Source organism: Lampetra fluviatilis, chromosome 33 (assembly GCF_964198595.1).
Source record: "Lampetra fluviatilis chromosome 33, kcLamFluv1.1, whole genome shotgun sequence".
In the NCBI taxonomy this organism is placed as follows: domain Eukaryota; kingdom Metazoa; phylum Chordata; class Hyperoartia; order Petromyzontiformes; family Petromyzontidae; genus Lampetra; species Lampetra fluviatilis.
The window spans coordinates 6,489,660-6,515,923 of record NC_136307.1 but is presented as its reverse complement, the minus strand read 5'-3'; the positions used below and the strand labels follow the sequence as shown (position 1 = coordinate 6,515,923).

The 26,264-nt window shown below is 49.9% G+C and overlaps 1 protein-coding gene across 1 annotated transcript; it reads left to right on the top strand.

Moving 5' to 3' along the window:
* The first annotated feature begins 50 nt into the window (after window positions 1-50).
* Window positions 51-25,420, top strand: LOC144943999 (uncharacterized). Its single transcript, XM_078871951.1, has 2 exons — window positions 51-602; window positions 20,499-25,420. The coding sequence occupies exons 1-2, from the start codon at window positions 600-602 to the stop codon at window positions 21,618-21,620; spliced, it is 1,125 nt and encodes a 374-aa protein (XP_078728077.1). The 5' UTR covers window positions 51-599; the 3' UTR covers window positions 21,621-25,420.
* Window positions 25,421-26,264: the final 844 nt, after the last annotated feature.

Here is a 26,264-nt window from a genome sequence, read left to right as displayed (position 1 = left end):
GTGTTATCAAGATCCCAGATTGAGTACGCTGATTTTTAATTTTAAACAGTTATTGCTCGGGGTTACGTATTGTGAATGAATACAACGGCGTTCGTTTAAGAGACTGCGCCGATTTTCTTGCACCGTCGCAGTATGTTGGTGCTTTCGCGCCGCTATCGGCTAATGACAATGCGCGCCTTTGTTGGGAGTCCACACTTCAGACGGGCAAGTACAAAGCGGCCCTCCCTACCTGCGCCGGTGCGAGGCACTTTTACCATATGAATTAGCGCGGCGACGACCGGATTGCGCCAGTTTTTTATTTAATCTCGAACCCCCGCGACTCGACCTGCTGCGTCCGCCCTCCCCATGCAGCCCGCCTCGCACTTGCGTCACTCCGTGTAGGTTTGGGGGCGGTACCCATTCGGCTTGGACGTCATCCGCATAAAAAGGGCTCCGCCAAACCGCGGAGGGGGCGTTTGTACTCAGTCGTCTCGCAGCCGCCGTCTCGTTCAGCGTTCCATTCAGTGTACGGCGTTCGCTTTTTTTTTAAACATCACAGCGCCGTGAGAATCGGCCCCCATCGTGTCGCCTCTTCCTCGATACTCCGAAGTTGGAGAGACATGGTAAGTGGCGTGCGTGATACAACTGTGGTCATTCTATCGTTTCTACGTGTGATCGATACCTGTTACGGTACTAACTATAGCAACACGCCAGCGTCTGCCCAGTGACTTTAAGGTGTCGTAAAGAGGTAGACGTGTGCGCTGTGTATGCGTGTATCGCTGTATATGAAATACGGTACGTAACGCAGCGTGTGATCACAGGGTTACGCGAGTACTACTTCGTGCGTTTCGCACGGTAGCCCGAGTGTGGAGTTAGTTGCAGTTACGATCTCTTTGATGGGAAGGAGGTGGAGTCGGTGATGAGTCACTTGCTCTGAGTTCTGGCACTGGTCGCTTTTACCGAACCCCTCTCCTCACTGAATCACCGCCCCCCCCCCCCAGGGGCCTTTCCCAACCTTACCCCACCCACTTTTCGCCCGCCCTCTCGATTTTTTGTAACCAAGGTCAACTGCGAACGAAAGGGAATGGGGATTGAATTTTCAAGTGAATCACTTTGCTCGCAATAGGTGTCGGGTCTAGGAGTACATGCTCATCGCTTTTGATGGTGGTGGAAATTATCCGTATCTATGACGACCCGGGTCGGTTTTCAAAATGAAAGTTAACCATCTTTGGCTTCCATGCACTAGGTAACGGATATTCCGATTGAGCGTATATAATTATGAGTATATAATATGGCGATTATGAGACTATACCCTGGCCAGGGATTCAACTTGGTATTCATGAATTGCAGCCATCCTACTATACTTTTGTTGCCCTTACCCCACACCTCCGATTAGCACGGTTGGCTTCGTACGATGCGAAAGAAGTTCACCATAAATTACGTGATCGTTTTATTTGTAATGCTTTCCAATTGAGGTTAAACGCATACAGTATATGAACTGCTTGGCTGTTCATTCGTCTATCTGTAAGGGGGTGCACGATAACTACAGAAAAGGTTATCCAATATGAACGAACCTTTTATCAGAACTTTAAACCTGGCTAAATTAGTCAGCTGGCCAAAACTGTGAGACAAAAACTAGCTTGTAAATAACGAGAGAAGTATAGAGGCGATTGTATCGGTTTTCACTTATTTGGCTCGGCTCTACCAAAAGAGACTTGCAGATCAGACGTATTTTCTCGACTGCTAAAATAAATGCCGTCTCCTCCAGGCAATGTGTATTGCGTTCATTATAACGAACCCCAGGTTTACCTAACACAGTGAAGTAATCGGTTCTGTTAGAGAAAAACCAAGTGGCCTTCAGCAGGACAAGTGAGAGTTGGTGGCTGGTGGGCTAAAATAACAACGTAATGACATCCAAAGGGGGTGAACGTGCCCAAGAGCTCATTCGCCGTCGAGATAGAGCGATGAGGTTGGCTCGTGTGTAGGTGCTGGGTGAATTATGGCATCAGAGGACCGTGAAGGATTGGCGACAGCTTGGGAACGCCTTCATCCAGCAGTGGATTTATGGCTGGTTCGTTTTTGGCATGAATAAGGTACTCGCCCAACCCTGATGGGGACGTCATCGTTCATGTAAGTTGGTCAGGCAGCTTTTAACTGGTTCCATTACTTTTTTACATTAACGATTACACGGCTGAAATTTATAGATCTTTTGGGGGTGAGCAGCATAACTTCCAATCATAGGATTCATGATTTCCCATTCGGTCCGGGGAAAAATTGGTTCTATCGTAGGCATCATTAACACCATTAACTGCTCAACAACTTGAATTGTTGACATTCTCGTTGAAGATTATTTTGTTTTCCAAGGTGAGACCTGAAGAGACCAGAATCACAGTCATTCAAATAAAGTACAGAAATTAAGCGAATATAAAATCAGCAAAAACAAAAGCTGCACTTGATAAATCGAGAATAAAATTTACTTGAAAACTGTTCATAGCACAATTAAGTTACCGAATCATTCAACAGATGTACGGTCATTGCAGGACTATATAGACAAGGGTACGTGTGAAATGAAATTGCAAGTGAAGTATACCATCATATCAGCTGGGTGCTTATCATTGGATAAATAATCTTTCATTGTTATCGGCTCAATATGCATAGTCACTATCGTCATCATGGACTCATTCTAAATTATCATGGACTCAATCCATAATTGGCAAGGGCTCAAAAAAAATATCCACCACCGGCGGCATCGTTCTCATCGTTATTTTCCAGAGCTTAGCACCGGACAGCTCCAGATAAAATTGCCGGTATATCAATTTTAATTAACCGAGCATGGAATGATCCTGTCTTCGATGCGCGTGGCAATTCCGCTTGTCCTTTATTACATGTCCCGGCGGTGTACAGCTGCATATCCCAGACTGTCGCTTAGCGATGGGGGAACGCAGTAACACGCAGGGCACGTGCCTTGTGACAGAGTGTTCCGCGAGCAAGGGAACACCGTGTCCTGGCTCCCAGACTGCGTCTCTAGCGTCTAAAAATGGGAAAGTTTAGACCTACAACAGTTTGTACGCTCCGTGGCCCCCAATGTGTGATATTGTAGAGAAGGGAACTCGTTGTACTTTTTCTGCACGTGTAGTAGCAGGTAAATGTGCATGCCCTTGCAATTGCTCGCTCACGCCACTGCTACGTTGGTAAAATATATTTGAAGAGGTGGGAGAACCCACACTTGACTCCACCACACGCGACCTGTCGAGCTATTAGTGATTATTAAAGTCCGTAAAAACCGTAGGCTTTTGCAACAAATATTATACAGAATTAGAGGCCGACCGAAACTGAATTTTTGGTTTCGGCCAAAAACGAAACCAGACCGAAAGTAAAAAATTGACTTGCAGACGAAACCGAAAGTTAACTTTTTGGCTTCGGCCGAAACAGAAACTATGCCGAAAGAGGCCATTTGCCAACTTTTGGCGCCGGTCGGCCTCTATCCAGAATAAATGTTTTTTGGGGGTTAGACCGCGTAAATATAAACGTGTCGTTAAACAAGCCACCACCCAACACAGTCCATTAGTAAGGGTTGTCACGTAAACAAAAACGTGCCAATTAGTTACTTCAGCTCAATTTAAATAGATTCTCAAATTAGTCTTGACCAGTAATAACTAGTTTTACCCAATGGCGGAGCCAGGATTTTCAGGTAGGGGGGGGGGCAACCTCTCCAGCAGTGAAAAATGTTGGAGGAGTTGTTAGTAAGTAATGACTTGTCCCTTGCTTTTTATTCGACGCGTGTGCGGTGATGACGCAGCCATCGATCAAGGGTTGAATTCGAACCGCGTTGTGTGATCGGCATCGTGCTCGCTGAAGGTGAATGCTTTCAGGTATGCCTTCAGGGAAGTCGTGTGCTGTATATGCAACTGCGCACAATTCTGTGAGTCACTTATAACTGCTTTGCTGTTACTTATTGACAATTATGGACTCAGACTATTGTCCTATCATCTCATAGAGTCCCTGGCACATAATATGCTACACAGTGGCAGTGGGGGTCGCAAAATGCCGATTTATTACGAATAAACTCCAATGATCCGATCGAAATTATGGATTTCGATCGGATCATTTGGGGGGGCATGTGCCCCCCCCCACTAGCTCCGCCAGTGGGTTTACCCAAAATCTCAACATCAAAATCAATGGAATGTCCTTGTTGGCACGCGTGTTCTGCAACTCCCGACAGTTGTGTTTGTGAGTATTTTATATTTATTTGGCGTTATTTTTAGCCTCATGCCCCTGGTCATTCGTCCCGTCTGACCAACGTATCATTAACCACAGAGCTTTGAGTCTCTTTTAAAGCGCACTGGGCGAACGTCGTGGTGACGTCACCACGGTGCTACCTCCCAACCCATCGTGACTGGGTGATATGTACATTCCAGTGACGTTTTCGAAGGGCTGGGTAATTTTTTTTAAAATTGGCACAGATATGGTCAAATCTGCGTACAACTAGAAACACCAGAAAGTCTACGTGTTCATAACCTGGGCCACCAAAATATGACGGCTTCGAGAGTTGATTGGTTTCATTCCCCGTCTCCCAATCACAATCTGTATAGGGGGGGAATCCGATGAGCTATAAAGCTCTTTTCGCAGATGTCCAGTAGGTGCTGGTCAGTAAGTTACAACAACAAACGATACGAAAATCGCAGGGGGGGGGGGTGGAATAATTACACCCCTAATGGATGGATAAGTGGCAGGCATCATGAGTGGCTCGACATTCATGGGCCCGCTGCCAGACGCACTGCATTCTCAGAACAGGAGTTTGCCTCCAGGCCATGGTGTTTAGTTGTGTAAACTTGTCCTCTACAGACGGTTCAACGGTGGTGAATCTTTACAAAGGAAAAAATCATTGCCCCACAAACATAGTTACACTATATAATATCTCCATAAAAAAACCAGGTTAATTTCATGAATACAAACATAAATACCCTTCTAAAATCCACCACTGGATGAGGGCACCCACCACCACCCAGGACCTATTATCGATCTCAATTGCCGTGGCCGGGAAATCGAACCACTCCACTCATCCTGATACTGGCAATGCAAAGAATCGCCTCTTACAAAAAAAACCCTTAACGTGACATTTATGCAACGGGTACTAAATCCCGTGATTTATGCATTGAGTTGAGCTTGTGCAGCCTTTTAATTATTTATTAATTTACTGCGTTGGATTTACAAAGTCTGGCTTTTCGCGCTGGCCGTGCCAGGAGTGGTTGGACCGGTCTGGTCCCTGCACGCGCTCAACCCCCGCGGCGCCGCGCCTCGATTAGCATAACGCGCGCGCGCGACGCGTGTCTCTGCATTATGCTAAATTTTCGCTGATGCTGCAGCTCCACTCCGGCACGATGTTACGTTGAACTTCTTTTGCACCAAGTCACCAACCGTGCAAATCGAAGGTGCGGGGGGAAGGACAACTAATTTAACACAACAAAGCAGTTCTAAAGAAATGGGTTTGTCAATCTCGTTTTAAAAGTGCGTAGCTCCAGTGGCTTGCTAATGTCGGAATGAAGGAGCCCTTCCAGACGGTCGCAGAAGCGCACCTGAAAGCGCGCGATGCAGCAGTGACTGTCTTCGACGGTTAGCCAAAAGCATTTGAAGCTTTCATGACTGCAAGGATTCCAGCCGCAGAAGTCACGTAGGTAAAAAATGAAATTAAAATTAATAAAAATAAAATATTTATTTTTATTAAAATTAATAAAAATAAAATATTTATTTTTATTAATTTTAATTTCATTTTGTACCTACGTGACTTTACCGAAAGAACTAAGAGTATGTATATATGGAGACATTGCTTATTTATTTTTATATTTCAGACGCACTCCCAACTTTGGCTTGCACAGGAAGGGGGTTGGGTGCGTCTTATAATCCTGAGAATGGGCGACTCTCCCGTGCGCTGCTGTGACGTGTTGCGCCACGCACTCGTTGGGTCCGCGTGGGTTCCCCGAACGGATTGATGCGGAAATTCTTTCGTGGTTATAACTCGCGTGAGCCTTTTTAGGCGATGGTATGTTGGGAGAGGTCTTAAGAACTTGTGTCAAGAATTGCGAATGGCTGCGTGAGTGGGTGTGCGTGTTTGCGGAGCGGTAGTATCGTGCGCTAGGAAACCGACCACCTGGGGTGCGAGTTCGATTCCCGCTCACTGTCAATAAATTACAAATATTATTCTCCCCCCCCCCCGTCAACTCGGCTTTAAATGAGTACAGTAGCTGATGCCGTGTGTACACGTCAGCACCGGGGAGACAAAGGCGGCCTTGTACGGCATTCCGGTCTTCCCAGAGTTGTTCGTCAACGAGCGGGCACACTTGCCCCCCCCCCCCCCCCAAGGCGTATTATGCATGGCGGATGCTCTTTGCCTTCGTGTACACGGAGGCCGTTTCACGGCGCGCTGCTGTCGGGTCTGGCCGTAGCCGCTGCTGATCTGCACGCTCTCCGGGGACATTACATTCCGGTAACCGCTGCATTACAGGGACTCTGGACGCGCACGCGCAAGCGCTCCGGTTGTTCAACGCCAACCGGTAAAACCGGTAACCGGTTCCGCAAATCCCCCCCGTGACTTGCTTCTGTACGCCAAGAGAAACCGTTTCGGGTGGAATGTTTGCAACGCGGCGTGCAAAGCGATTGGCACCGCGCGAGAGCGGACAAAACCGCACGGCGTCTTGCATACGCGAGATGTCGCACTCGCTTCTCAGTTACAAGGGTGAAGGCGCAGCCCTGCAATTGCGGTTCTTTTTTTTAAATCGGCTCACTTCACAGATATTCGTCAGTGTTATTGGGTCGTAAATTACATTCACGTATTTTGGGAGTACAAAAAAAGACCACACATGCATCCATATACTGTGCTGTATATGGCCAGACAATTGAATACAAAGACAAATATCCCCCGTATAGCCTGAACAGACTGTTGGGGCAAGCGCTGTTAGCGAGCACCCAAGAAGGCTGGCACGGCACACGAGGGGGGATGGGTGGCTAGCACCACGCACGGCCGCCTTTGTCTCCCTTGTGGCGATGTTTACACACGGCACTAGGTACTAATTTGAGACTGAGCCGACCCACGGGAGGCCCAGAACCGGCTTAGATAATCGTCACTGGTGTTGGTGGCCGTGAGCGGAAATCGAACCCGGGTCGTGAGCAGCGTGCAAACCGCTGTGCCATGGGTTAGTCGACCCAGTGTCACGGGACAGACCCAGCAGGTGCCATGGGTTAGTCGACCCAGTGTCACGGGACAGACCCAGCAGGTGCCATGGGTTAGTCGACCCAGTGTCACGGGACAGACCCAGCAGGTGCCATGGGTTAGTCGACCCAGTGTCACGGGACAGACCCAGCAGGTGCCATGGGTTAGTCGACCCAGTGTCACGGGACAGACCCAGCAGGTGCCATGGGTTAGTCGACCCAGTGTCACGGGACAGACCCAGCAGGTGCCATGGGTTAGTCGACCCAGTGTCACGGGACAGACCCAGCAGGTGCCATGGGTTAGTCGACCCAGTGTCACGGGACAGACCCAGCAGGTGCCATGGGTTAGTCGACCCAGTGTCACGGGACAGACCCAGCAGGTGCCATGGGTTAGTCGACCCAGTGTCACGGGACAGACCCAGCAGGTGCCATGGGTTAGTCGACCCAGTGTCACGGGACAGACCCAGCAGGTGCCATGGGTTAGTCGACCCAGTGTCACGGGACAGACCCAGCAGGTGCCATGGGTTAGTCGACCCAGTGTCACGGGACAGACCCAGCAGGTGCCATGGGTTAATTGACCCAGTGTCACGGGACAGACCCAGCAGGTGCCATGGGTTAGTCGACCCAGTGTCACGGGACAGACCCAGCAGGTGCCATGGGTTAGTCGACCCAGTGTCACGGGACAGACCCAGCAGGTGCCATGGGTTAGTCGACCCAGTGTCACGGGACAGACCCAGCAGGTGCCATGGGTTAGTCGACCCAGTGTCACGGGACAGACCCAGCGTGTGCCACACGGGTCAGTCGAGCCATGGCACCTTCTGTGTCTGCTGCGTCTGTCCCGTAACACTCCTGCCAGCAGCGGGCGTGCGACACTTCACGTGGCCTCAACGTGCACCTAGCCTGGCACAGGCGCCGTGGTGACGTCACCGCCACTGAGTGGCGAGTGGCGGTTGTTGTTTGTTCAACTGCGCACGCGCCTCTGCTGCCTTAAGTCAACGCGCGCAGTAAAACAAGACGATATATTATTCTTGCCACACGAACTTTAATAGCCATAAAATCTCACAATTTTTGCTTAACAGGTTCCCCAAACACACAAACACTCGCTCGGCCCGTCTGTTTTAACTGCTGGCGTCAGTCTCGCAGATAAAACGTCGGGGTGGAGGAGTTTACTCTGCTGAGTTATGGTGGTGGTGGTGGCTTGGGGAGGGGATGATGATGGTATTGGTGGTGGTGGTAATGGGTGTTGCTGGGGGTGTGTGGGGAGCGGGAAGTTGTAGCAGGTTAGCGTGCTCGCGATATGAACCCGGCTACCCGAGTTCGATTCCCGCTCACGGCCAACACCTGTGACGATTATCTGAACCGGTCCTGGACCTCCCCGAGGTCGACTCGGCCTCAAATGAGTATCTGGTGCAGTGTGTAAAAATCATCGCCGCTGGGGAGACAAAGGCGGTCGGGCGTGGTGCTGGCCACTCACCCCCCTCGTCCCTCGTGTACCGTGCCAGCCTTCATTGGTGCTTGCTAACAGCACTTTCCCCAACAGTCTGTTATGGCTATTCGGGGAATCTTTGTCTTTTGTGCAAATGTGCTCCTGTCCAGTCCTGGGCTGTTTCAGTCAGAGCTGGAATCAAAGTGGAGTGGGGAGGGGCATTTTCACGGGAGGGCACTGATCTGATCATCATCATCAGCCGTGGTCAATCCACTGCTGGATAAATGCCTCCCCAAGCCGCCGCCACCACCTTTCTCAATCCTGAAATTAATAATTCACTCGGCACCTACACACAATCTGATTTTCCCATCATTCCTTCCGTCCTCTTAGTCGTGTTCCATTCCTTGGCTGCCAATCTGTTGCTATCCTTGACCATCGTCCATCATTCCAGCGACACGTCCTTGTCAAAGCCCAATTATTTTCCTAGCAGTTTGAATTATACCAGGAACTTGGGAATACGAATTCCCCAATTCACGCGGGTCCCTCTTTCTGCCTCGCACGCGTCTCTCCATCGTGGCAGGCGCGATAAGAACACTGACGAATTATTTACACTGACGAATTACTTACACTGACGAATGGCTGAAGGGTATTGTGAGGCCAACCTGCGAGTAGCCATTGCCCTTCAGTTTTAGTAGTGGGAACCGTTCCACCGCATGCCACGCATACCTGTGCGTAGGTGACTCGTGCAGAGGTGACGTCGCTCAGGCATGCCTGCCACTGCCCTGCCGTTGCATTGTGAAAGAGGAACAGTTCTTCTCTCCCCACCTTCCCCCAACCCCACTACTCCTTCTCTGTCTCTACACTCGTATACAACTACCAAGACCCCCCGTGGTCGGCAAGACGCTTGTGACACGACAGAGCGCTGCGTGGGAGTTCAACTGCAGGTCAGACATCAATTGTCAAAGGCGCAGGATTTGCCCAATACTGGTGGTTTCCGCGACGCGACACTAAAGTCTCCTTCGCTCAGATGCAAATGAAGTCGTTGCACGCGCCTGATGATTGGTAAACGTGATCCCGTCTGACATTAACAGAGGCGGAGATGTTCAATGGCACCATCGCACTTGGATGTCCTTTCATCGAATCTCCACAAACAAAGATTAAAAGTATTTCTCACGCAATTCATCGCCCCAACGGGCCACAACCTCATTGGCTCAGAACAAGAAAATTCCGGATCGGTACCGACAGTGTCCCACGAAACAGGCCCCACGCTAATCGATACTGGCGAACCCGCCAGATGTAGCATTGCCAGGGACCCTCCTCCCTTTAAGACGATTTACGTGCCGTGAAGAAGGACCATTGGCTAAAAGGTCATCTTTTATATTATTTAATATATTTCATTTCTTATATATTTCTTCTTTAAAGGTAGAGCATTTGACGAATGTGAGTTTATATATATAGTTATTTGTGCTTAAATTTCGATTTAAAGCTTTCGTGACTGCAGGGATTCATCTTCTTTGTTATTTCGGTAAAGTCACGTATTTGTGCTTGTGCACCACTGCAAATGCAGCAGAAGCTTCACATAATTCGTGTAACCTTCATAAGACATGTCCTAGTTCGACTCAAGTTTGTATACAATGCACATAATCTCAAGGCGCCATGCAGGACATTTAACTTCGCCCATCAAGTGTAGGCGCAATGCGTGCACGTGTTTTACGTGTGCCCTCGGGGGACGCGGAGGAGCTCGCCGATTGCAATGAATCATCAGGCACGTGCAGCGTGTGACGACTTATTGTGCTTTGGAACGCGGAATATTAGTAGACAAGTTCACACAGCATGGGGCCCTGGTGGGTCAGGAGGACTGGAGTTGTTGGAAACTCTGGCATAGGACATTTGATTTATGCTGCGGCTAACCATTACGTGTTATTTTGTTACACAACGTAAATCATCCTTACAAATGTAACCTGTAAACTGCCTTCTTGATGTTTTGAGAACGCATGGTTATTGCTTGGCACGGCTGTGACCGAAGCAAAGTGTGACATTTACACATTATTATGATTGAGCCCAGACCCATTTCATTCACTTTACAATCATTAGAATACTCGACCACCACAAGAATCACCAGCACCGCTGGTGTTGCGATCGAAACGTCGTGATTTTTATTATTATTTTTCTATCTACGTGACTTTACCGAAAGACCCAGAGAGTATGTTCTACAGGTAGATGTGCAGGAAGTCTCTGTGCACCTTAAACCCTGTCAATCGATCTATCAACCTCTATTTGATGTGCCAATATCGCCCTCAAACAGTGGATATCAGTGCACATCACAGAGCCATAGAGCAACAAGAATGAAAAAAAAGTCACGACCTCAGCGGCTAAAGTCAATTTGGAATTAATTCCCTTTTAGAAGAAGACTCCTTCACCTGGCAAGTAACCTTCATGCAACGTCTACGAATCCCGTGATTCCGTGTGCAAGTTGAGCTTGTGCATCTGTTTCATTTATTTGTTAATGTTTTACCACTCTTGGTTTTTATACAAAGTCTGGGGTCCGCGTTGGCCAGGCCAGGATGAGTGGTCGGGCCGGTTTCATTCCTCAACGCGCGCACCCCCGCGGCTCCTCGCCTCGATTAGCATAACGCGCCTTGATTAGCATAACGCGCGTATTCGGCGCGTGCCTCCTACATGATGCTAATTGTGCGCCGATGCTGCGGCTCATCCTTGTGCACAATGTGTGCGCACGTGCGTTGCACGTGTACACGCAACCGTACGTCGCCAACCAACCGTGCTGATCGGAGGTGCGGATGATAGTGATTGCAGCGGTGGTATTTGTGTGTTAAGTAATGTTGATAGCTGTTGCGGTGGAAATGGTTGGCCGTGGTTGTGATGGGGAGTAATGGTGATGATCGGTGATGGTAATGGTGGTAGTAATAGTTGTGAATAACGGCGATGGTGATGGCTCTGGCGGGTAAATGGGGGGTGACGAAGGCGATCGTTGTGGTTGCGAGTTGTTGTGGCAATGATGGTTATTATATCGGGAAGTGGGAATTCGTTTTGGGAATTCCGGCTCTGCTCTGTTCAGAGTTTAGACTATTTGGCTGCTATAAAATCCCACGTGATAAGCCACTTCGTTGAGCTGTCATTTGTGGCCAGGTCACTTCTGCAAAAGAGCTACATAGCTCAGTGGGGCCTTGCCTGGTCAAATAAAACATTGTTTAGTTTAGTTCTTAGGGGGGTTCTCCGCTGATCAATATACGAGCGGGGGCGGTTGTGGTAGTGGTGGTGGGGGTGGTACTGTAAGATGGTGTGCGTGGAGGGTTGGGGAGGCGATTAGCATGAGAGGCGTCGTGTGGGGTGCCCAGTGCGAGATAGCAGCTCGTTTACAACACGACCGACTGGTTTAAAAAAAAACAATGGGGTTTTACATATAAACTAAAGAATAAATAACCAGATTAGAGTCCGTCTTGATGTTACGTAGTTCCATTGGCCTTTTCGGAGGCTGGACCCAATGTCCTTGGAACCAAGGGAATTGGAAATAATTGTTCCATGAGTCTCATATGGGACGACGGTCTAACATGTTAAAACGTGATGGGCAAAGACATACCTTCGTCTCAAATTTTAATATTTTTTTACGCCAATAATTAACCAACGGCCGCGCACACATAACGGATAATCGTATTGTATTAGAAAAAAAAAATTTGGCTGGCTGGTTGGCTGGCGGGTGTGGGACGGACGGACGGTCGGTCACGTCCAAAGGACGTAATGATGTACGTTGAACTTCTTTCGCACCGTACGTAGCCAACCGTGCTAACGTCAGGTGCGGGGAAATAAAATATAGACTTAAGACAAATTTCAATTTGGTAAATTACATTGAGTTGCTTACTATGTTACATAAGTTTTAGTTTGTTGTACTGCCCCCGCCCCTTCGATTTGCACGGTTGGCTGCATACGGTGATATTTAAACTGGTCACCGTACATACAATACCCCTTCAACCAACCCGCACTGACCGCAGTGTGGTGAAGTATTGTCAGTGGATTTGCGAGCTGTACACATACGCTACACACGAATGTTTAATAGTGTGATGTGCTGGATGCTGTAACGTGGCGGCCTGCCTAGATGCGAGCTCACAGCACTTGACCCCAAGAGTCTGTCGGGCGTCATGGGGAGTCGTTGTCTTTATTGTGTTTGCGTGATCTGTGTACGGCCTCTATCTGAACGTCTATGTCAGTCTGTTGTTTGTTTGATTCTCTGTATGCGTGTGTTGTTGTTTGTTGTGTTGTTTTGTTGTTGTTGTTGTGGGTGAGTGGTAGTGCAGCGGTCAGCTTGCTGACCGCTGCACTGAGCGGGAATCGAACTAGGAATGTTCGATTCCCGCTCAGGGCCAACACCAGTGACGATGAACTGAACAGGTCCAGGGCCTCTCCTAGGTCGACTCAGCCTTAATTTAATACCCGGTGCGATGTGTAAACAATCGCCACTGGGGAGCCAAAGGCGGCCGGGCGTGGTGTTGGCCACCCACCCCCTCGTGTGCCATGCCGGCCTTCATAGGTGCTGACTCGCCAACAACACTTGCCCCAACGGTCTGTTCAGGCTATACGGGGGACCTTTTTCTTTGTTTGTGTTGTTATTGTGTTCCTGTTATTGCCGTGCCACTCTACCTGTGACTGAACCGCCCGGAATGCGACCGCTGTCGTCAGAATTGGGAAGTCGCGTAAAGTTAGAGCCTGCCCAGTGCTCGGATGGGTGCCACCATCACCACCACACCATGCACCACCACCACACCATACATCACCACCACACCATTCACCACCACCACACCACGCATCACCACCACCACACTATGCACCACCACCACACCATGCCCCACCACACCATGCACCACCACACCATGCATCACCACCCCATGCACCACCACCACACCACCACCACCACCACACCATGAACCACCATCAACACCATGAACCACCACCACACCATGCACCACCACCACACCATGCACCACCACACCATGCCCCACCACCACCACACCATGCACCACCACACCATACATCACCACCACACCATGCACCACCACACCATGCACCACCACCACACCATGCACCACCACCACACCATGCACCACCACCACATCATGCACCACCATCACACCATGCACCACCACCACACCATGCACCACCACCACACCATACATCACCACCACACCATACATCACCACCACACCATGCACCACCACCACACAATGCACCACCACCACACCATGCCCCACCACCACACCACCACCACACCATGCACCACCACCACACCATGCCCCACCACACATTGTGTTAGAAGCTGCTGCTGCTGATGTGGGGCTGCGCGTGGCGAGTGGCAGAGGGCACTGACCAACCAGGGTGAAGTATGGTCAAATACACCCCACGACCCGTAACAGTGTGAGGATGCCCCCACCCAGCAGGGGATTGCACATGCCGTGTCACTGAATAGTTGCGAGGATGTTTGTCTCGAAACTCTTTGGTTCTTTCGGTAAAGTCACGTAGGTAGAAAATAAAATAAATCACGACGTTTCGGGCGCAACACAAGCGTCCGTCATCAGGTGGGAAAGCACGGTCTGCTGCAGAGGCAGACTGTTTTAAAAAAGCTTTTAAAGCAGACTTTTAAAAGCTGCACCTGATGACGGACGCTTGTGTTGCGCCCGAAACGTCGTGATCTATAAATTTTCTACCTACGTGACTTTACCGAAAGAATCAAAGAGTGGATTCCTGCAGGCACGAAAGCTTCAAATATTTGTTTTTGTCTCTGTGAGTGGTGCGCACCAACTGTGTCTGTGTGAGTGTCTGTCTGTCTACGTGCGTGTATGTCTATGTGTGACTGGGGTGTATGTCTGTGTGAGTGAGTGCATGTCTATGTGAGTGTGTGTATATGTGAGTGTCTGTGTGAGTGTCTGTGTGAGTGTATGTCAATGTGAGTATGTCTATGTCTGTGTGAGTGTCTGTGTGAGTGTCTGAGTGAGTATGTCTGTGTGAGTGTATATCTATGTCTGTGTGTGAGTGTATATCTATGTGAGTGTCTGTGTGAGTGTCTGTGTGTGTGTTTGTGTGAGTGTCTGTGTCTGAGTGAGTGAGTGTCTGTGTTTGTGTGAGTGTCTGTGTGAGTATGTCGATGTGAGTATGTCTGTGTCTGTGTGAGTGTTTATGTGAATGTCTGTGTGAGTGTCGAGACACACACCCACGCCACTGCTCGAGCAGTGACGCATCCGTGACGAGCGCTTCCCGCTCGTGATGCTGCCGGTAGCTGGGTCAGTGACGCGCTACCACAGGGGTGATGGGGGGGGGGCTATGGGAGAGGAAGATGATGATGGTGGTGGTGATGATGATGGTGGTGATGATGGTGGTGGTGATGATGGTAGTGGTGATGATGGTGAGCGGTAAGCCTCACGGGGTTAGCACGCCGCGCTACGAACCCGGCGCCCGAGAACCTCGTCCTGGGTTTCCCCTAGGGTCGACTCGGCCTCAAATGGTGCGGTGCGTAAAAACATCGTCACTGGGGAGACAAAGGCGGCCGGGCGTGGTGTTCCCCCCCCCCCCTCCCTCGTGTGTGCCACAGTGCCGGCCTGCATATGTGCTACACGCTAGCAGCACTTGCCCCAACAGTCTGTTACAGCCTACACGGGGGATCTTTGTCTTTGCTGCTGGTGATGTTGGTGGGGGGGCGGTGCATGGGAGGAGCTGGGAGAGGAGGGAGGGAGGGGGGGCGAGGAGGGAGGGAGGGGGAGGAGCTGGGCGAGGGGGGAGGGAGGGAGGGAGGGGGTCGCGTGCCGCGTGTGCCGGGGGAGGGCAATGTCCCGAGACCACTCGGGGCCGGGTGTTCAACCGGGGAGGACGCACGTCACTGGCCACTCGGTCGCCCCGGGATTCCCCCCCACCACCACTACCACCACCACATCACCACCACCACATCACCACCACCACATCACCACCACCACATCACCACCACCACATCACCACCACCACATCACCACCACCACATCACCACCACCACATCACCACCACCACATCACCACCACCACATCACCACCACCACATCACCACCACCACATCACCACCACCACATCACATCACCACCAACACCACCACATCACCACCACTACATCACCACCACCACATCACCATCACCACCACCACATCACCATCATCACCACCACATCACCATCATCACCACCATCATCACCATCACTACCACCACCACATCACCACCACATCACCACCACCACACCACCACCACAGCACCATCCCCGCCGGCTTGGCGTGAAGCTCTCCCGAGCTCCTTCAGCAGAAGCGACGACTCCGGCGCCAACGCGGCTGCCGCACAGACCTGCGAACACGCAGGTAACCCGGGACTTTGATATACACACACACACCACCATGAACACTCACACACACACGTGTGTGTGTGTGAGTGTTCATGGTGGGACTCGGAGGTGCTTGGGGCTCATAGGAACCATAGGAACCTGGGACTCGGATGTGCTTGGGATTCATAGGTATACTGGGACTCGGAGGTTGAGCGAGACTCATGGGTACATGGAAGTCGTAGGTGCTTGAGACTTCTAGGGACCTGGGTCTCGTAGGTACTTAAGACTCATAGGTACTTCAGACTCGTAGACACTTGGGACTCATCGGTCCATGGAACTCGTAGGTACTTGAGACTTGTGGGTTACACGGTGCTCAAGTACTTGAGTCTCATAGGGACCTGGGTCTCGTAGGCGCTTGGGACTTGTGTAGGTGCTTGGGACTCATGGGTCCATGGAACTCAAGTACTTGAGACTCATAGGTACTTGTGGATTCACAGGTAATTGAGGTTCAGATGGACTTTAGACTTTAACGTTCTTTAGAGTCTCGTACACTTGAAACCCACGGGTACCGAGTGCCTCGAAGAGAACTCAAATGTGCCAGCGACTCGATAAGCATCGTGATCCTCGTTGTACTTCACGGGACCTGCGGTGCTCGAGATGACGAACGAGCAATCGAGACTTTTGATTTAAAGCTTTCGTGACTGCAGCGATTCATATTCTTGGTTCTTTCGGTAAAGTCACGTAGAAGGAAATAATAAAATAATATAAATATAAAATAAATATAAAATATTTCCCTTCTACGTGACTTTACCGAAAGAACCAATAATGAATGTTTTGACCGCTTGCCAACTCAAAAGGGGGAACTTTGGAAACTTTCCTGGCTGAGTGAGTGGGTGACGATCTCCATGGAGAAGGGGGGGGCCGGCAGTGGTGATGTTGGGGGGGTACTACTCCATTGGGGGGCTGCCTAAAGAAGAGGAGGGGGGGTGGCCCCGAACAGGGGGGGGGGCGAGAGGCGCCGCCGATCAAGGGACTCGTTCTGACCCCACGGGGCTGGAGGTCAGTGGGGGGTGGGGGGGTCAAAGTTTCCAGGTATATTTATTGAATCCTAAAACCGGGCGCAACTCTTTATTTTATATTCTTTGGGTCACGTAGATAGGTTCAAAGGAAATAAAATAATAATAATTACAAAAAAAATATGAATTCCAGCAGGCACGAAAGCTTTAAGTCAAGATTGAACTCCTTTGTTACCCCCCCCCCCATCTGAAAAGTTAGAAGGTTGACGCCGGTGGGGAGGGGGGTGTGCGAGAGTTCCACCACGGTCTTTTGTTTTGAAAAACATCTATTGAGGCCACTGTCAGGGGGGGGGAGGGTCGCCAAATTCGCCACCGCCCGTGATTGATTGACAGGCCCTCTTGTTGTTGTTGCTGCTGCTGTTGTTGCTGCTGCTGCTGTTGTTGTTGCAAAGGGTACGTGTGCGTGTCACACGTCGTGTGTGCAGCAGCCCTTCTTTCAATCCACTGCTGGATGGGGACGGGGTTATCTCTTGATTTGACCATACTTCACCGCGCCGGTCGCAAGGCGCGAGGGTTCTTTTGTTCAACGTGACCGGCATGGTGAGGTATGGTCAAGTCAACCCTAGCGCCAATCGAGAGAAGGGTCTCTGGCTTACTGTGCTGTGTGTGTGTTTATGCTGTTTCTATCCGTTTTACTGTGATACTATTTGTTTAATAGTTTGTGTATTGTTTGCTGTGTTGTTCGTTATTGCACGTTGTGTGTTGTTCTGTGTGTTTATGCTGTACACGTGTTGTGCCATTTGATGTGTGTGTGTTATGCTGTGTGTTGCAGTGCTGTTATAGAGCATTCTCTTGTGTGCTGTGTGTTCATACTATGTTTGTTGTGTACGTGTGTTTGCTAAGGGCGTTATGTCTGTTTCATGCTTTGCCTGTATGTGTGTTGCTTGTGCACGTGTGGTGTAACTTGTGTTGTTTATGCTGTGTGAAGTTGCGTGAAGTGTGTGTGTGTGTGCGTTGTATGCTGTGTGTTAGGGTACATGATGCAGTATGTATAGTGTAGGTATGCGTATGTTATGCTGTGTGTTGTTATTTGTGTCATTCTGTGTTACGCTCGGTGTTTGATGTTGTGTTTATTGTCCAGTGTTATGTTACTTGCGTTATGCCGTGCGTTAAGTCTATGGAATGCAATGTTTACATATGGGTCACTGTAAGTTCTTTACGGGGGCCTGTATATTGCCCTCTGTATGAGTCTCTTGTAAGTGTGTGGATCTGTTTGTCTGTGGGTGTCTTTGTGTGGATATATGTGCAAGTCTCTATAGATCTTCTAGTCTGGGTATCTGGGTCTTTCTCAGTATGTGGATTCTCTGTGAGTCGATGGGTTTATGTAATATAAGGCTATGGTCAGTCTGTGGGTACTGTGAAAGTCTCTGGGCGCAAATCTACAATTCTCATTGTAATTATATGGATTTGTTTAAAGTCTGGTTTAATATTTGGCTGTGACTATTTAAACCCACGTCTACCTTTAACAATGTACATTCTGAGCTCAGTGGGTTAACTGACTGTAACTGAAGCTCGTATCTGTCTGTCTGTCTGCACCATCTGTGTCTGTTACAACGGTGGATATTTGGCCTGACATTTGCTCGGTATTGCAGAGAGAAAACCCCGTTTTGAAAATAACAAGGAAGTTCACTGCAATTTCAGCTGTAAATCATTCATCCAGGAGGCGCTTGTGCTTGTAGATTAGCTTATTATAACCCAAGAACATTTGCGTCTTAAAAGTCTGCTGATGGGACTCATAATGTCAAAAAAGTCCCGGTGTTTGCTGCTTCAATCAAATGCTGCTGTGGAAATCTTTGGTTCAGAGGGCACGTAGGCTAATGGACTAAACTAACATTATTTCGATATTACTTTAAACCCAAGGAACCTATGTTTTATACTTTCTGGTGAAACATACCACGAAAAAAAACCCTGCCCAGGTTTTGCCCGTAAAAAACACACGTCTGCTGAAGCAAAACCATTTGTTTGGAAAGCTCGTAGGCTGATGGGACACTAGTTGTATTTACGTGGTGGCGGTGAAACAGCCACCAACCCTTGTGTGTGTGTGTGTTGGCATTCGTTGTTGTGCGCTTCGACAACGGACACAGGGTTCGAGTCCGGCGATCATTGCGGCGACGAGAGCCTTTTTGCGAGGACGTATCGGGAAAGGTGAAATCCCGCGGCCCAATTTCCCACGCGTGGTCAAAAAGGAATTTAAGGGGGTGTCCTGTCGCAACCGGTAGCGGTGAGGTCACCCCGACCAGCTCTGCGGGGGGGGAGGGGGGAGATCCCTGTGTGAAGGGGATCTCCCCTATACCGAGAGGAAAACTCGCATGGTGACTGCTGAGTGCACTGGGAAGTTTTCGGGCACTGACAGAGGAGGGAGAGTTGGTGGTTACCTGCTGGGTGCCCCCTTCCCACCCCGATTTCAAGGTGCCGATTCGGGCATCAATTGTGTTTTTGTAGTCTCCTTTGTGGTGTTGTCAAGTGTGCGTTGCGTCTCCTCTGCGTTGCATCTCTGTGTTGTCGCCTCTGCGTTGCGTCTCATTTGTGTATTTTCATTCGCTCTGTCTCGTTTGTGTCGTCTCATTGCTCTGTGTTCATCGATGCCATCTTGTTTTGTTTTACCGCATTAGTCTGAGCGTGTGACAGCGTTATCATATCATTGGCAAACATCCCTTAGCATCGTTTTTACGCTTTCGATTTGTTACACTTTATCATCGGCGTGAGAGTTTTTTGTTTATGAATCGCAGCATTTGCACTGTTCCTGATCAGCATCCTCCCCTTGACACGGTCGTCTTCTTGCGAGTGACTGGATGAATGGCAACCAACCCACAATGCTACGTCCAGATTAGCTCGGCCAGAAAACGGCTTCGGCTGATGTGGGGGGGGGGATTTACTTTCGTGCCTCCGTTGAATGGTTGGAAGTTCATGGCGGTTCGTTACCACCCTGCGGTCGGTGTTTCTGCAGTCGCCCGCGCCGCTCTGTCTTTCGCCACGGAGGTGGCTACGCAACGTGGCCTGCAATGCAGCGCTGCGGAGTTAGTGAGGCTCGGTGGCTCGCACGATTCTTTGTGAAACTCCCTCCCCAGGTGGGTGTCGGGGGCGTGCAATACCCTGGCTCGCCAGGAGACGGCGGCACAGCAACACGTGGGCTGCTGCACCGGTTCCATCTGAATCAGTGTTGCCCTCTGGCACGCGTGGGTTTTGCGCGACCGCTCCAGTTTCCTCCAACATGTATAAACGCTCGTGCACAGGCTGAAGACATCTTAATATATAGTGAGCCGCAGAGCTTTGGGGGGGATTTGGCACTGGTTCACCCGCCTCGCTGTGGCTCCTCCTCGCACCTGAGTCGTCCCTTCATGAGTGATTAATACCGTTTGGCACGTTATTGTGATAAACTGTGACGTGGTGGCGAGACGCCTATCGCGACGTTGAATCTGTCCCCGGCACCCTCTGAACGCCTCTTCATCGCCTGTCCACCTGTCCCCGCAGGCCATCGAGGCAAAGCTGCTGAGCCGCTTTGGCAAACGCAAGCGCGCCGGGGACTCCTGGACCCGCGACGATCGCGGCCCGGGCCCCGCGGCGATGACGACATCGGCAGCGGACGACGACGACAACAACGACGACAACGAGATGGAGAACACCGAGGCGATGGAGGAGGAGGAGTGGTGGGCGGTGGACGAGGACTGGGCCGAGCAAGGGAGCCCTCCCCCGAAGCGGTGTCGCCGTGGGGGCGGCAGCGGCAGTGGGGGGGACCGCCCCCCGGACTCGGAGCTGATGCAGGGCGCCCTGTGCCTGTCGATCGCCAAGATGAACGCGTACCGCGCCCACCGCGAGCCCTGCCTCCGGCGCTCGGTGCTCGTAGCCAACATGACGCACCGGCTGAAGAAGGACATGCGTGCCAAACGGCGGAGGCGCCGCTGTGCCGTGACGGCGCCGACGGCGACGACGACGCCGGCGCAGTTCCTCGACGCGAGAGTGACGACACCGCCGATCGACTTCGCGACCCGCGGGCCGCTCGTGCCCGACACTCTGCCGAGGGTTGCGCCTGCCGAGATTGATGCCGCGGCAGCCGTGCGGTCACCGGCGCCGTGGAGCGGTGGCGAAGAGTCGCGGCGCGGCGCGTCGGCGGCAGCTGCGGCCGCTGCAGCGCCAGCAGAAGCGACGGCACCGGTCGCGTGGCCAACAGAAGAGCTCTTCTGGAAGCCAAGCTGCAGCTGGGACGAGGGCACGGAGCTGACGACGGTGTCGCTGACCGATTCCCTGCTGCAGGCGGCCGGGCTCAGCGGCCCGGATCCCACGTACCTCGCCATGGACCTCTCGCACACGCTCGACGACATCTTTGCCGAGATCGACACGGCGCTCTACGACTTTGACCTCTTCTCTCCGGGAGTGCTCGCGAGCTGCGCTATCGCCGGCAGCACCGGCGATGGCGGCGCAGCGCCGGTCTTGGCGGGCGGTTACGGTGGCGGAGAAAGCGATGGAAGCGGCGACTCGTGGCTGCGGTGCTTCCCGGTGGCGTGCGGCAGCGAGGCGTCGGGGACGCCCGCGTCGCAGTGGAAAGCGGAGCTCTCCGATTTGGAACACATCATGGAGGTGCTCGTGGGGTCATGACACCAGGCACAGGAGTTGTGACCCCAGGCCCAATGAGTTCCGTCTTATTTATTAAATATGGAAGGTGTACTTTTTGCAGAAGAGAAACCCGAACCATTGACGGAAAACGCAGACGTTTGTGCGCGCGCGCCTGAAATGCGTTTTTTATTTTATTATTTTGTTACCATAAACGTCGTTATTTTAAACCTACAAAGGCAAACGTGGGTAGACACTTTTAAACGGTGGCGCGAGATGATGGAACCTCAAGCAACGGAACTGAAGCCTGACCCAACATGCAACAGCACAACTTACTCCATTGCCATGTGATGTCAACAATGAGTTTTAATACACAAACCCCAAACTTGACGACAAATGCACTCGGGGCCTGCTCGTCAAGGGTTTAGCCGACATGTTGGGCCGAAGTGTTGGCAGCATTGCTGTCTTGTGACCCCCTCTCGCTGAAAATATTCCCCGTTGCCGCGTGCGTCTGCAATGCACGCTAATTTCCGACCGGCAAAGAAACGCCAGTCTCAACAGATTGTATTGTTTGCGTGCACGATACACGATGTTACCTTCAGGGAACAAGGTAGAGGAGTCGAGCGCGATAACAACGATGCGAAGAATATTACACTAAAATCTCGAATATTGAGTTGAATTGTGGCCCCCGAATTTTAAAGATTCTTTGCGGACCTGCTTGTGGGAGTGCGAATCGCTCCACGCCTAGTTCACACAGTTGGCAACGTTCATTTAACCGAGGGTCACGTGCCAGGGATTCATCTCTTGCTGAATTTTTTTTTGGGGTCCTCCAGAGGACTCGATTAAACCAGCGGGGGTGGCACGTGGTTAGCAATAGTAGCCGTAGCCAGACGTGTGTCTGTAGGTATATATTCTGGGTGTGGTGTGCCAGGGTACCGAAATGTTTTCTGGGTCGCCGACCTGAACCCTGGACACACACGGACGTGCACACATGGTAACCCGTGTTCATCGTCCTTGCACGGGTTCCACAAATGAACTGCAAGGGGTGCCAATGCCACCCGACTGAAAGTTTCCTGGAACCGTTGCCCGTGTGCGTGTTCACGCCGGCTGAGTGGGTGGGGGGCGTACTTACCACCCCCCCCCGCCCGATGAAGAGTGACTTTAACAGCCCGAATGTTGATCAAAATATGTATTTATACCGGAGGAATCGGATGAGCGATAAAGCTCTTTTTTTCACAGATGTCCAGTAGATTTTTATGGTCAGAATGTAGTCGTGGTTGTGGGTGGATCTGGAGGGCAAAGGGGAAGGGAAGTGGGGCGAGTAGTTTTTGTGATTGGTGGTAAAATCGTCAGCATGACAGCGATTAATTTAATTGTCTTGATTTGAAGCTTTCGTGACTGCAGGAATCCATACTCTTTGGTTCTTTCGGTAAAGTCACGTAGGTAGAAAATGAAGTGTTCCCGCCATGCGTGCTTTGCGATTTGGTAGAAAAATTAACCGAATTAAAATGGCGACCAAGCCACCACATTCCTCTGGCTGCTAATCCAAAGCCGTGGTGAGAGCAGCTATGAGGTCATCTACCATTATAATGGTTTATCTAACAGGCCCTGGTGTGGCCAGGTTGCCATGGGCCATTCATGCAAAGAATGAAATGTGGGGGCCTCCTGCAATATCTCACCCTCACCCCCCACCTCCTAACTACGTAGGCCGGAGCTTGGTGCTTCTGGTCCAGTTACACCTTCTGCACACTCGAAAGCTGCACCTCTGGTTCCCAATAACGATGGTTTCACTCGGGGCGGTTGGGAAGAGGACACAGCGAGGGGATCTTGGGTCAACGGAAGTCTGAAATTTCACTCCACTGTCGCCTCGGAGTTAATTTGGCATGGAACCCATCAAGGGGAGCCAGGGCGAAGATAACTGGGGGTATGGACAGTTCTTTATGCAGCTCAATTTCCAATCTGTCCCATAGCCCCTTCTTTCGGCTCCTACGTGGATTATTATTTTGTTGATGATTACTGTCAACCCAATGGTTTCACAGGTGTTAAGTAAAATGCCATCCATCACACATTTAGAAAGAGTGTATACCCTTTTCATGGGATCTGTTAGCCCACTACCTTTTACGTATTACATTCGAAGCTATGTTAAGATGTGTATTCTAAAAGCCAACAAAAATGCATTGTGTATGTCTGAACATAATTTAGTAGTGTGTATGCATGTAAAGGTTGATCCATTTATAGATATGGGGAGATTCCAGATAAAGCAAAATTTTATTTAAAAGCCTCTACTCGCGTCTCACCAGTTTCAACACACTTGTTAAATTGTGTAACACCCCCCCCCCCTCTCTAAGATATCGAGCCATCACTTTCACATTGCCCCTTGAGAAGCAGGAAGTGATCATCGTAAATCAGTAAGGCGTCTTTATATTTGAAAATAAGCGGACAATGTCTCTTTCACAAACGTGTGCACAGAGCCTTCCGGGGGTGCATAATTTCGGCAACATTGATTCAAAAATAGGCAAACTCTGGGCCAGTTTTGATAAACAGTTGTCCCATCAGCAGCGGAGTCGGGCTTGCTTGTGGTGATGCTGGTGAGCCAGATCTTACAGGCAAGGGGCTCACTGTACGACGCAAAATTCTAAAGCAATCCATAACTTGAAATAATCTTGAGCTTCGCTGTGAAGAACAATCTTACTAAATATTCTCCACAACGACGCTGTCATTTTGAGTTATCTATAAATGGATCACCCTGTGCTGTGTGGAATTGGGGACACATTTTAAAGACGTTTTTTAACAACAAAAACTGAATCGTCGTAATTAATCGGGGATAGTTTTTATCGCGCGTTTAGTTGGAAATTAGTGATCGACCAGTTTTTAATGTTTCTATTTTTTTATACAAAATTATGTGATTTTGGTACTGTGGCCTGCAATATAGATGTTTGCGTGTGTCGTGGCCGTTTATGGGTTCGTGGCCAGCAATAGTTAATATCGTTCTTGTTATCGCCGTTTAATTATTAGGAGGTACGGTGCATGCGTTGAGAGTATTTGACTGCTATAAGTGTCCTACGTGATAAGCCACTTTACTGAGCTATCATTTGTGGCCAGGTCACTTCTGAAAAAGAAATATTTATCTCAGTGGGCCTTCCCTGGTAAAATAAAAAAAAATGGTTTAGTATGTGGCCCAGGACCAAAATTGCAATGGCGCCAAATGCCCTCGAAACATGTTACCCTCACAAAACACCCAATAACTGTCGTACCCAAACCTGGCAGTGGTGTCACCCTACGGAGTGACACGGCCCCCCATCATAACATTATGGAATTTCCAGTGCTGTGCTCGGGATCGTTTTAATGGTTGAGACTCGTTGGGTCCGATTTGATATCTTGATGAGACCTGCTTGCTTATGGATCATGGAATTCAAGGATGTAACTTCTAACAAAAAAAACAGTGGCATAAACGTGCAGCCATTTTGTCAATCCACTGCTGGATGAGAAGCCTTCCGCCAATGTCGTGCGAGTCCTGGGGGCCAGTGTGGGGTAGTGAAGGTGGGGGGGGAGATAGACGTTGGAGAAAAGTACAGTACAACACTATGAGACATCTCCTTTACCAGTGGCAAAATATAGTAATAGGTTTTTACCCTTTCAACTGGTACAAAAACTGACACCTTTATACAAGGCATCATGTTTGCAATAACCACAACACAAGCAGTCAAAATGCTAACAAAAAGAAACAACTCTGATAATGATATGCACTGCCCTTGAAGTTGATTGGTCCACACCCGAGACAGCTTTTCTTAGAGCCTAGTCTCCATTGGTGTTGGACGCTAAGAGGCGTCATCTGGTCCAACACCGATGGTCCAACACCATGTGAGACTAGGCTCTAAGAAAAGCTGTCTCGGGTGTGGACCAATCAACTTCAAGGACAGTGCATATCATTATCAGAGTTGTTTCTTTTTGTTTGCATTTTGACTGCTTGTGTTGTGGTTATTGCAAACATGATGCCTTGTATAAAGGTGTCAGTTTTTGTACCAGTTGAAAGGGTAAAAACCTATTACTACAGTACAATAATCACGTGTTTTTTTAATGCACGGCTCTCTGCTGACAACGTAGCCCCACATGGATCTCTTGTTCGAAACAAATTTGTGAAGTTTAATTTTTTCAGATGATTCCTGAAAACGTGATCTGTTATGACACTTTACTCAGACAACAACCTTTTAATGACCTATTTGAACCTATTTCAAAAAAGACACGTTCATAATTCATCACATGTTTACAGGCCAAGGCAGGCCTCGCACCCTTGCAGAGAGCAACCTTGCCGACCTTAACACCTCCTGTGTCTGATAGTTGCAATGATCATAGTCTCCGGATTACAGGAGGAACGGTATTATGTTTTAAATATTCCTGGGTTATAATTGTAAGTTATTGGGGGTGTATTTACGTGCACACTACACGGGTTGGTTTCCTTAAAATTTTAAAGGTTTACAGGAGGGATCTGCAAAATTAGTTGGTTCTCTCGGGTTTTGCCCGGTGCGGGATTAACCGTGGCGCGTTCTCCTTTCTGTTGTCTTCTGGCACGAGCGCGAGTTTTAATATCAGATCCTCCTCCTCCTATCTCGTCAGTGACTGTGCCCACGTGACACACTGCGCGTTACATTCGATGTCTTCAACTGTGGAGGAATACGTTTTGCATGACGC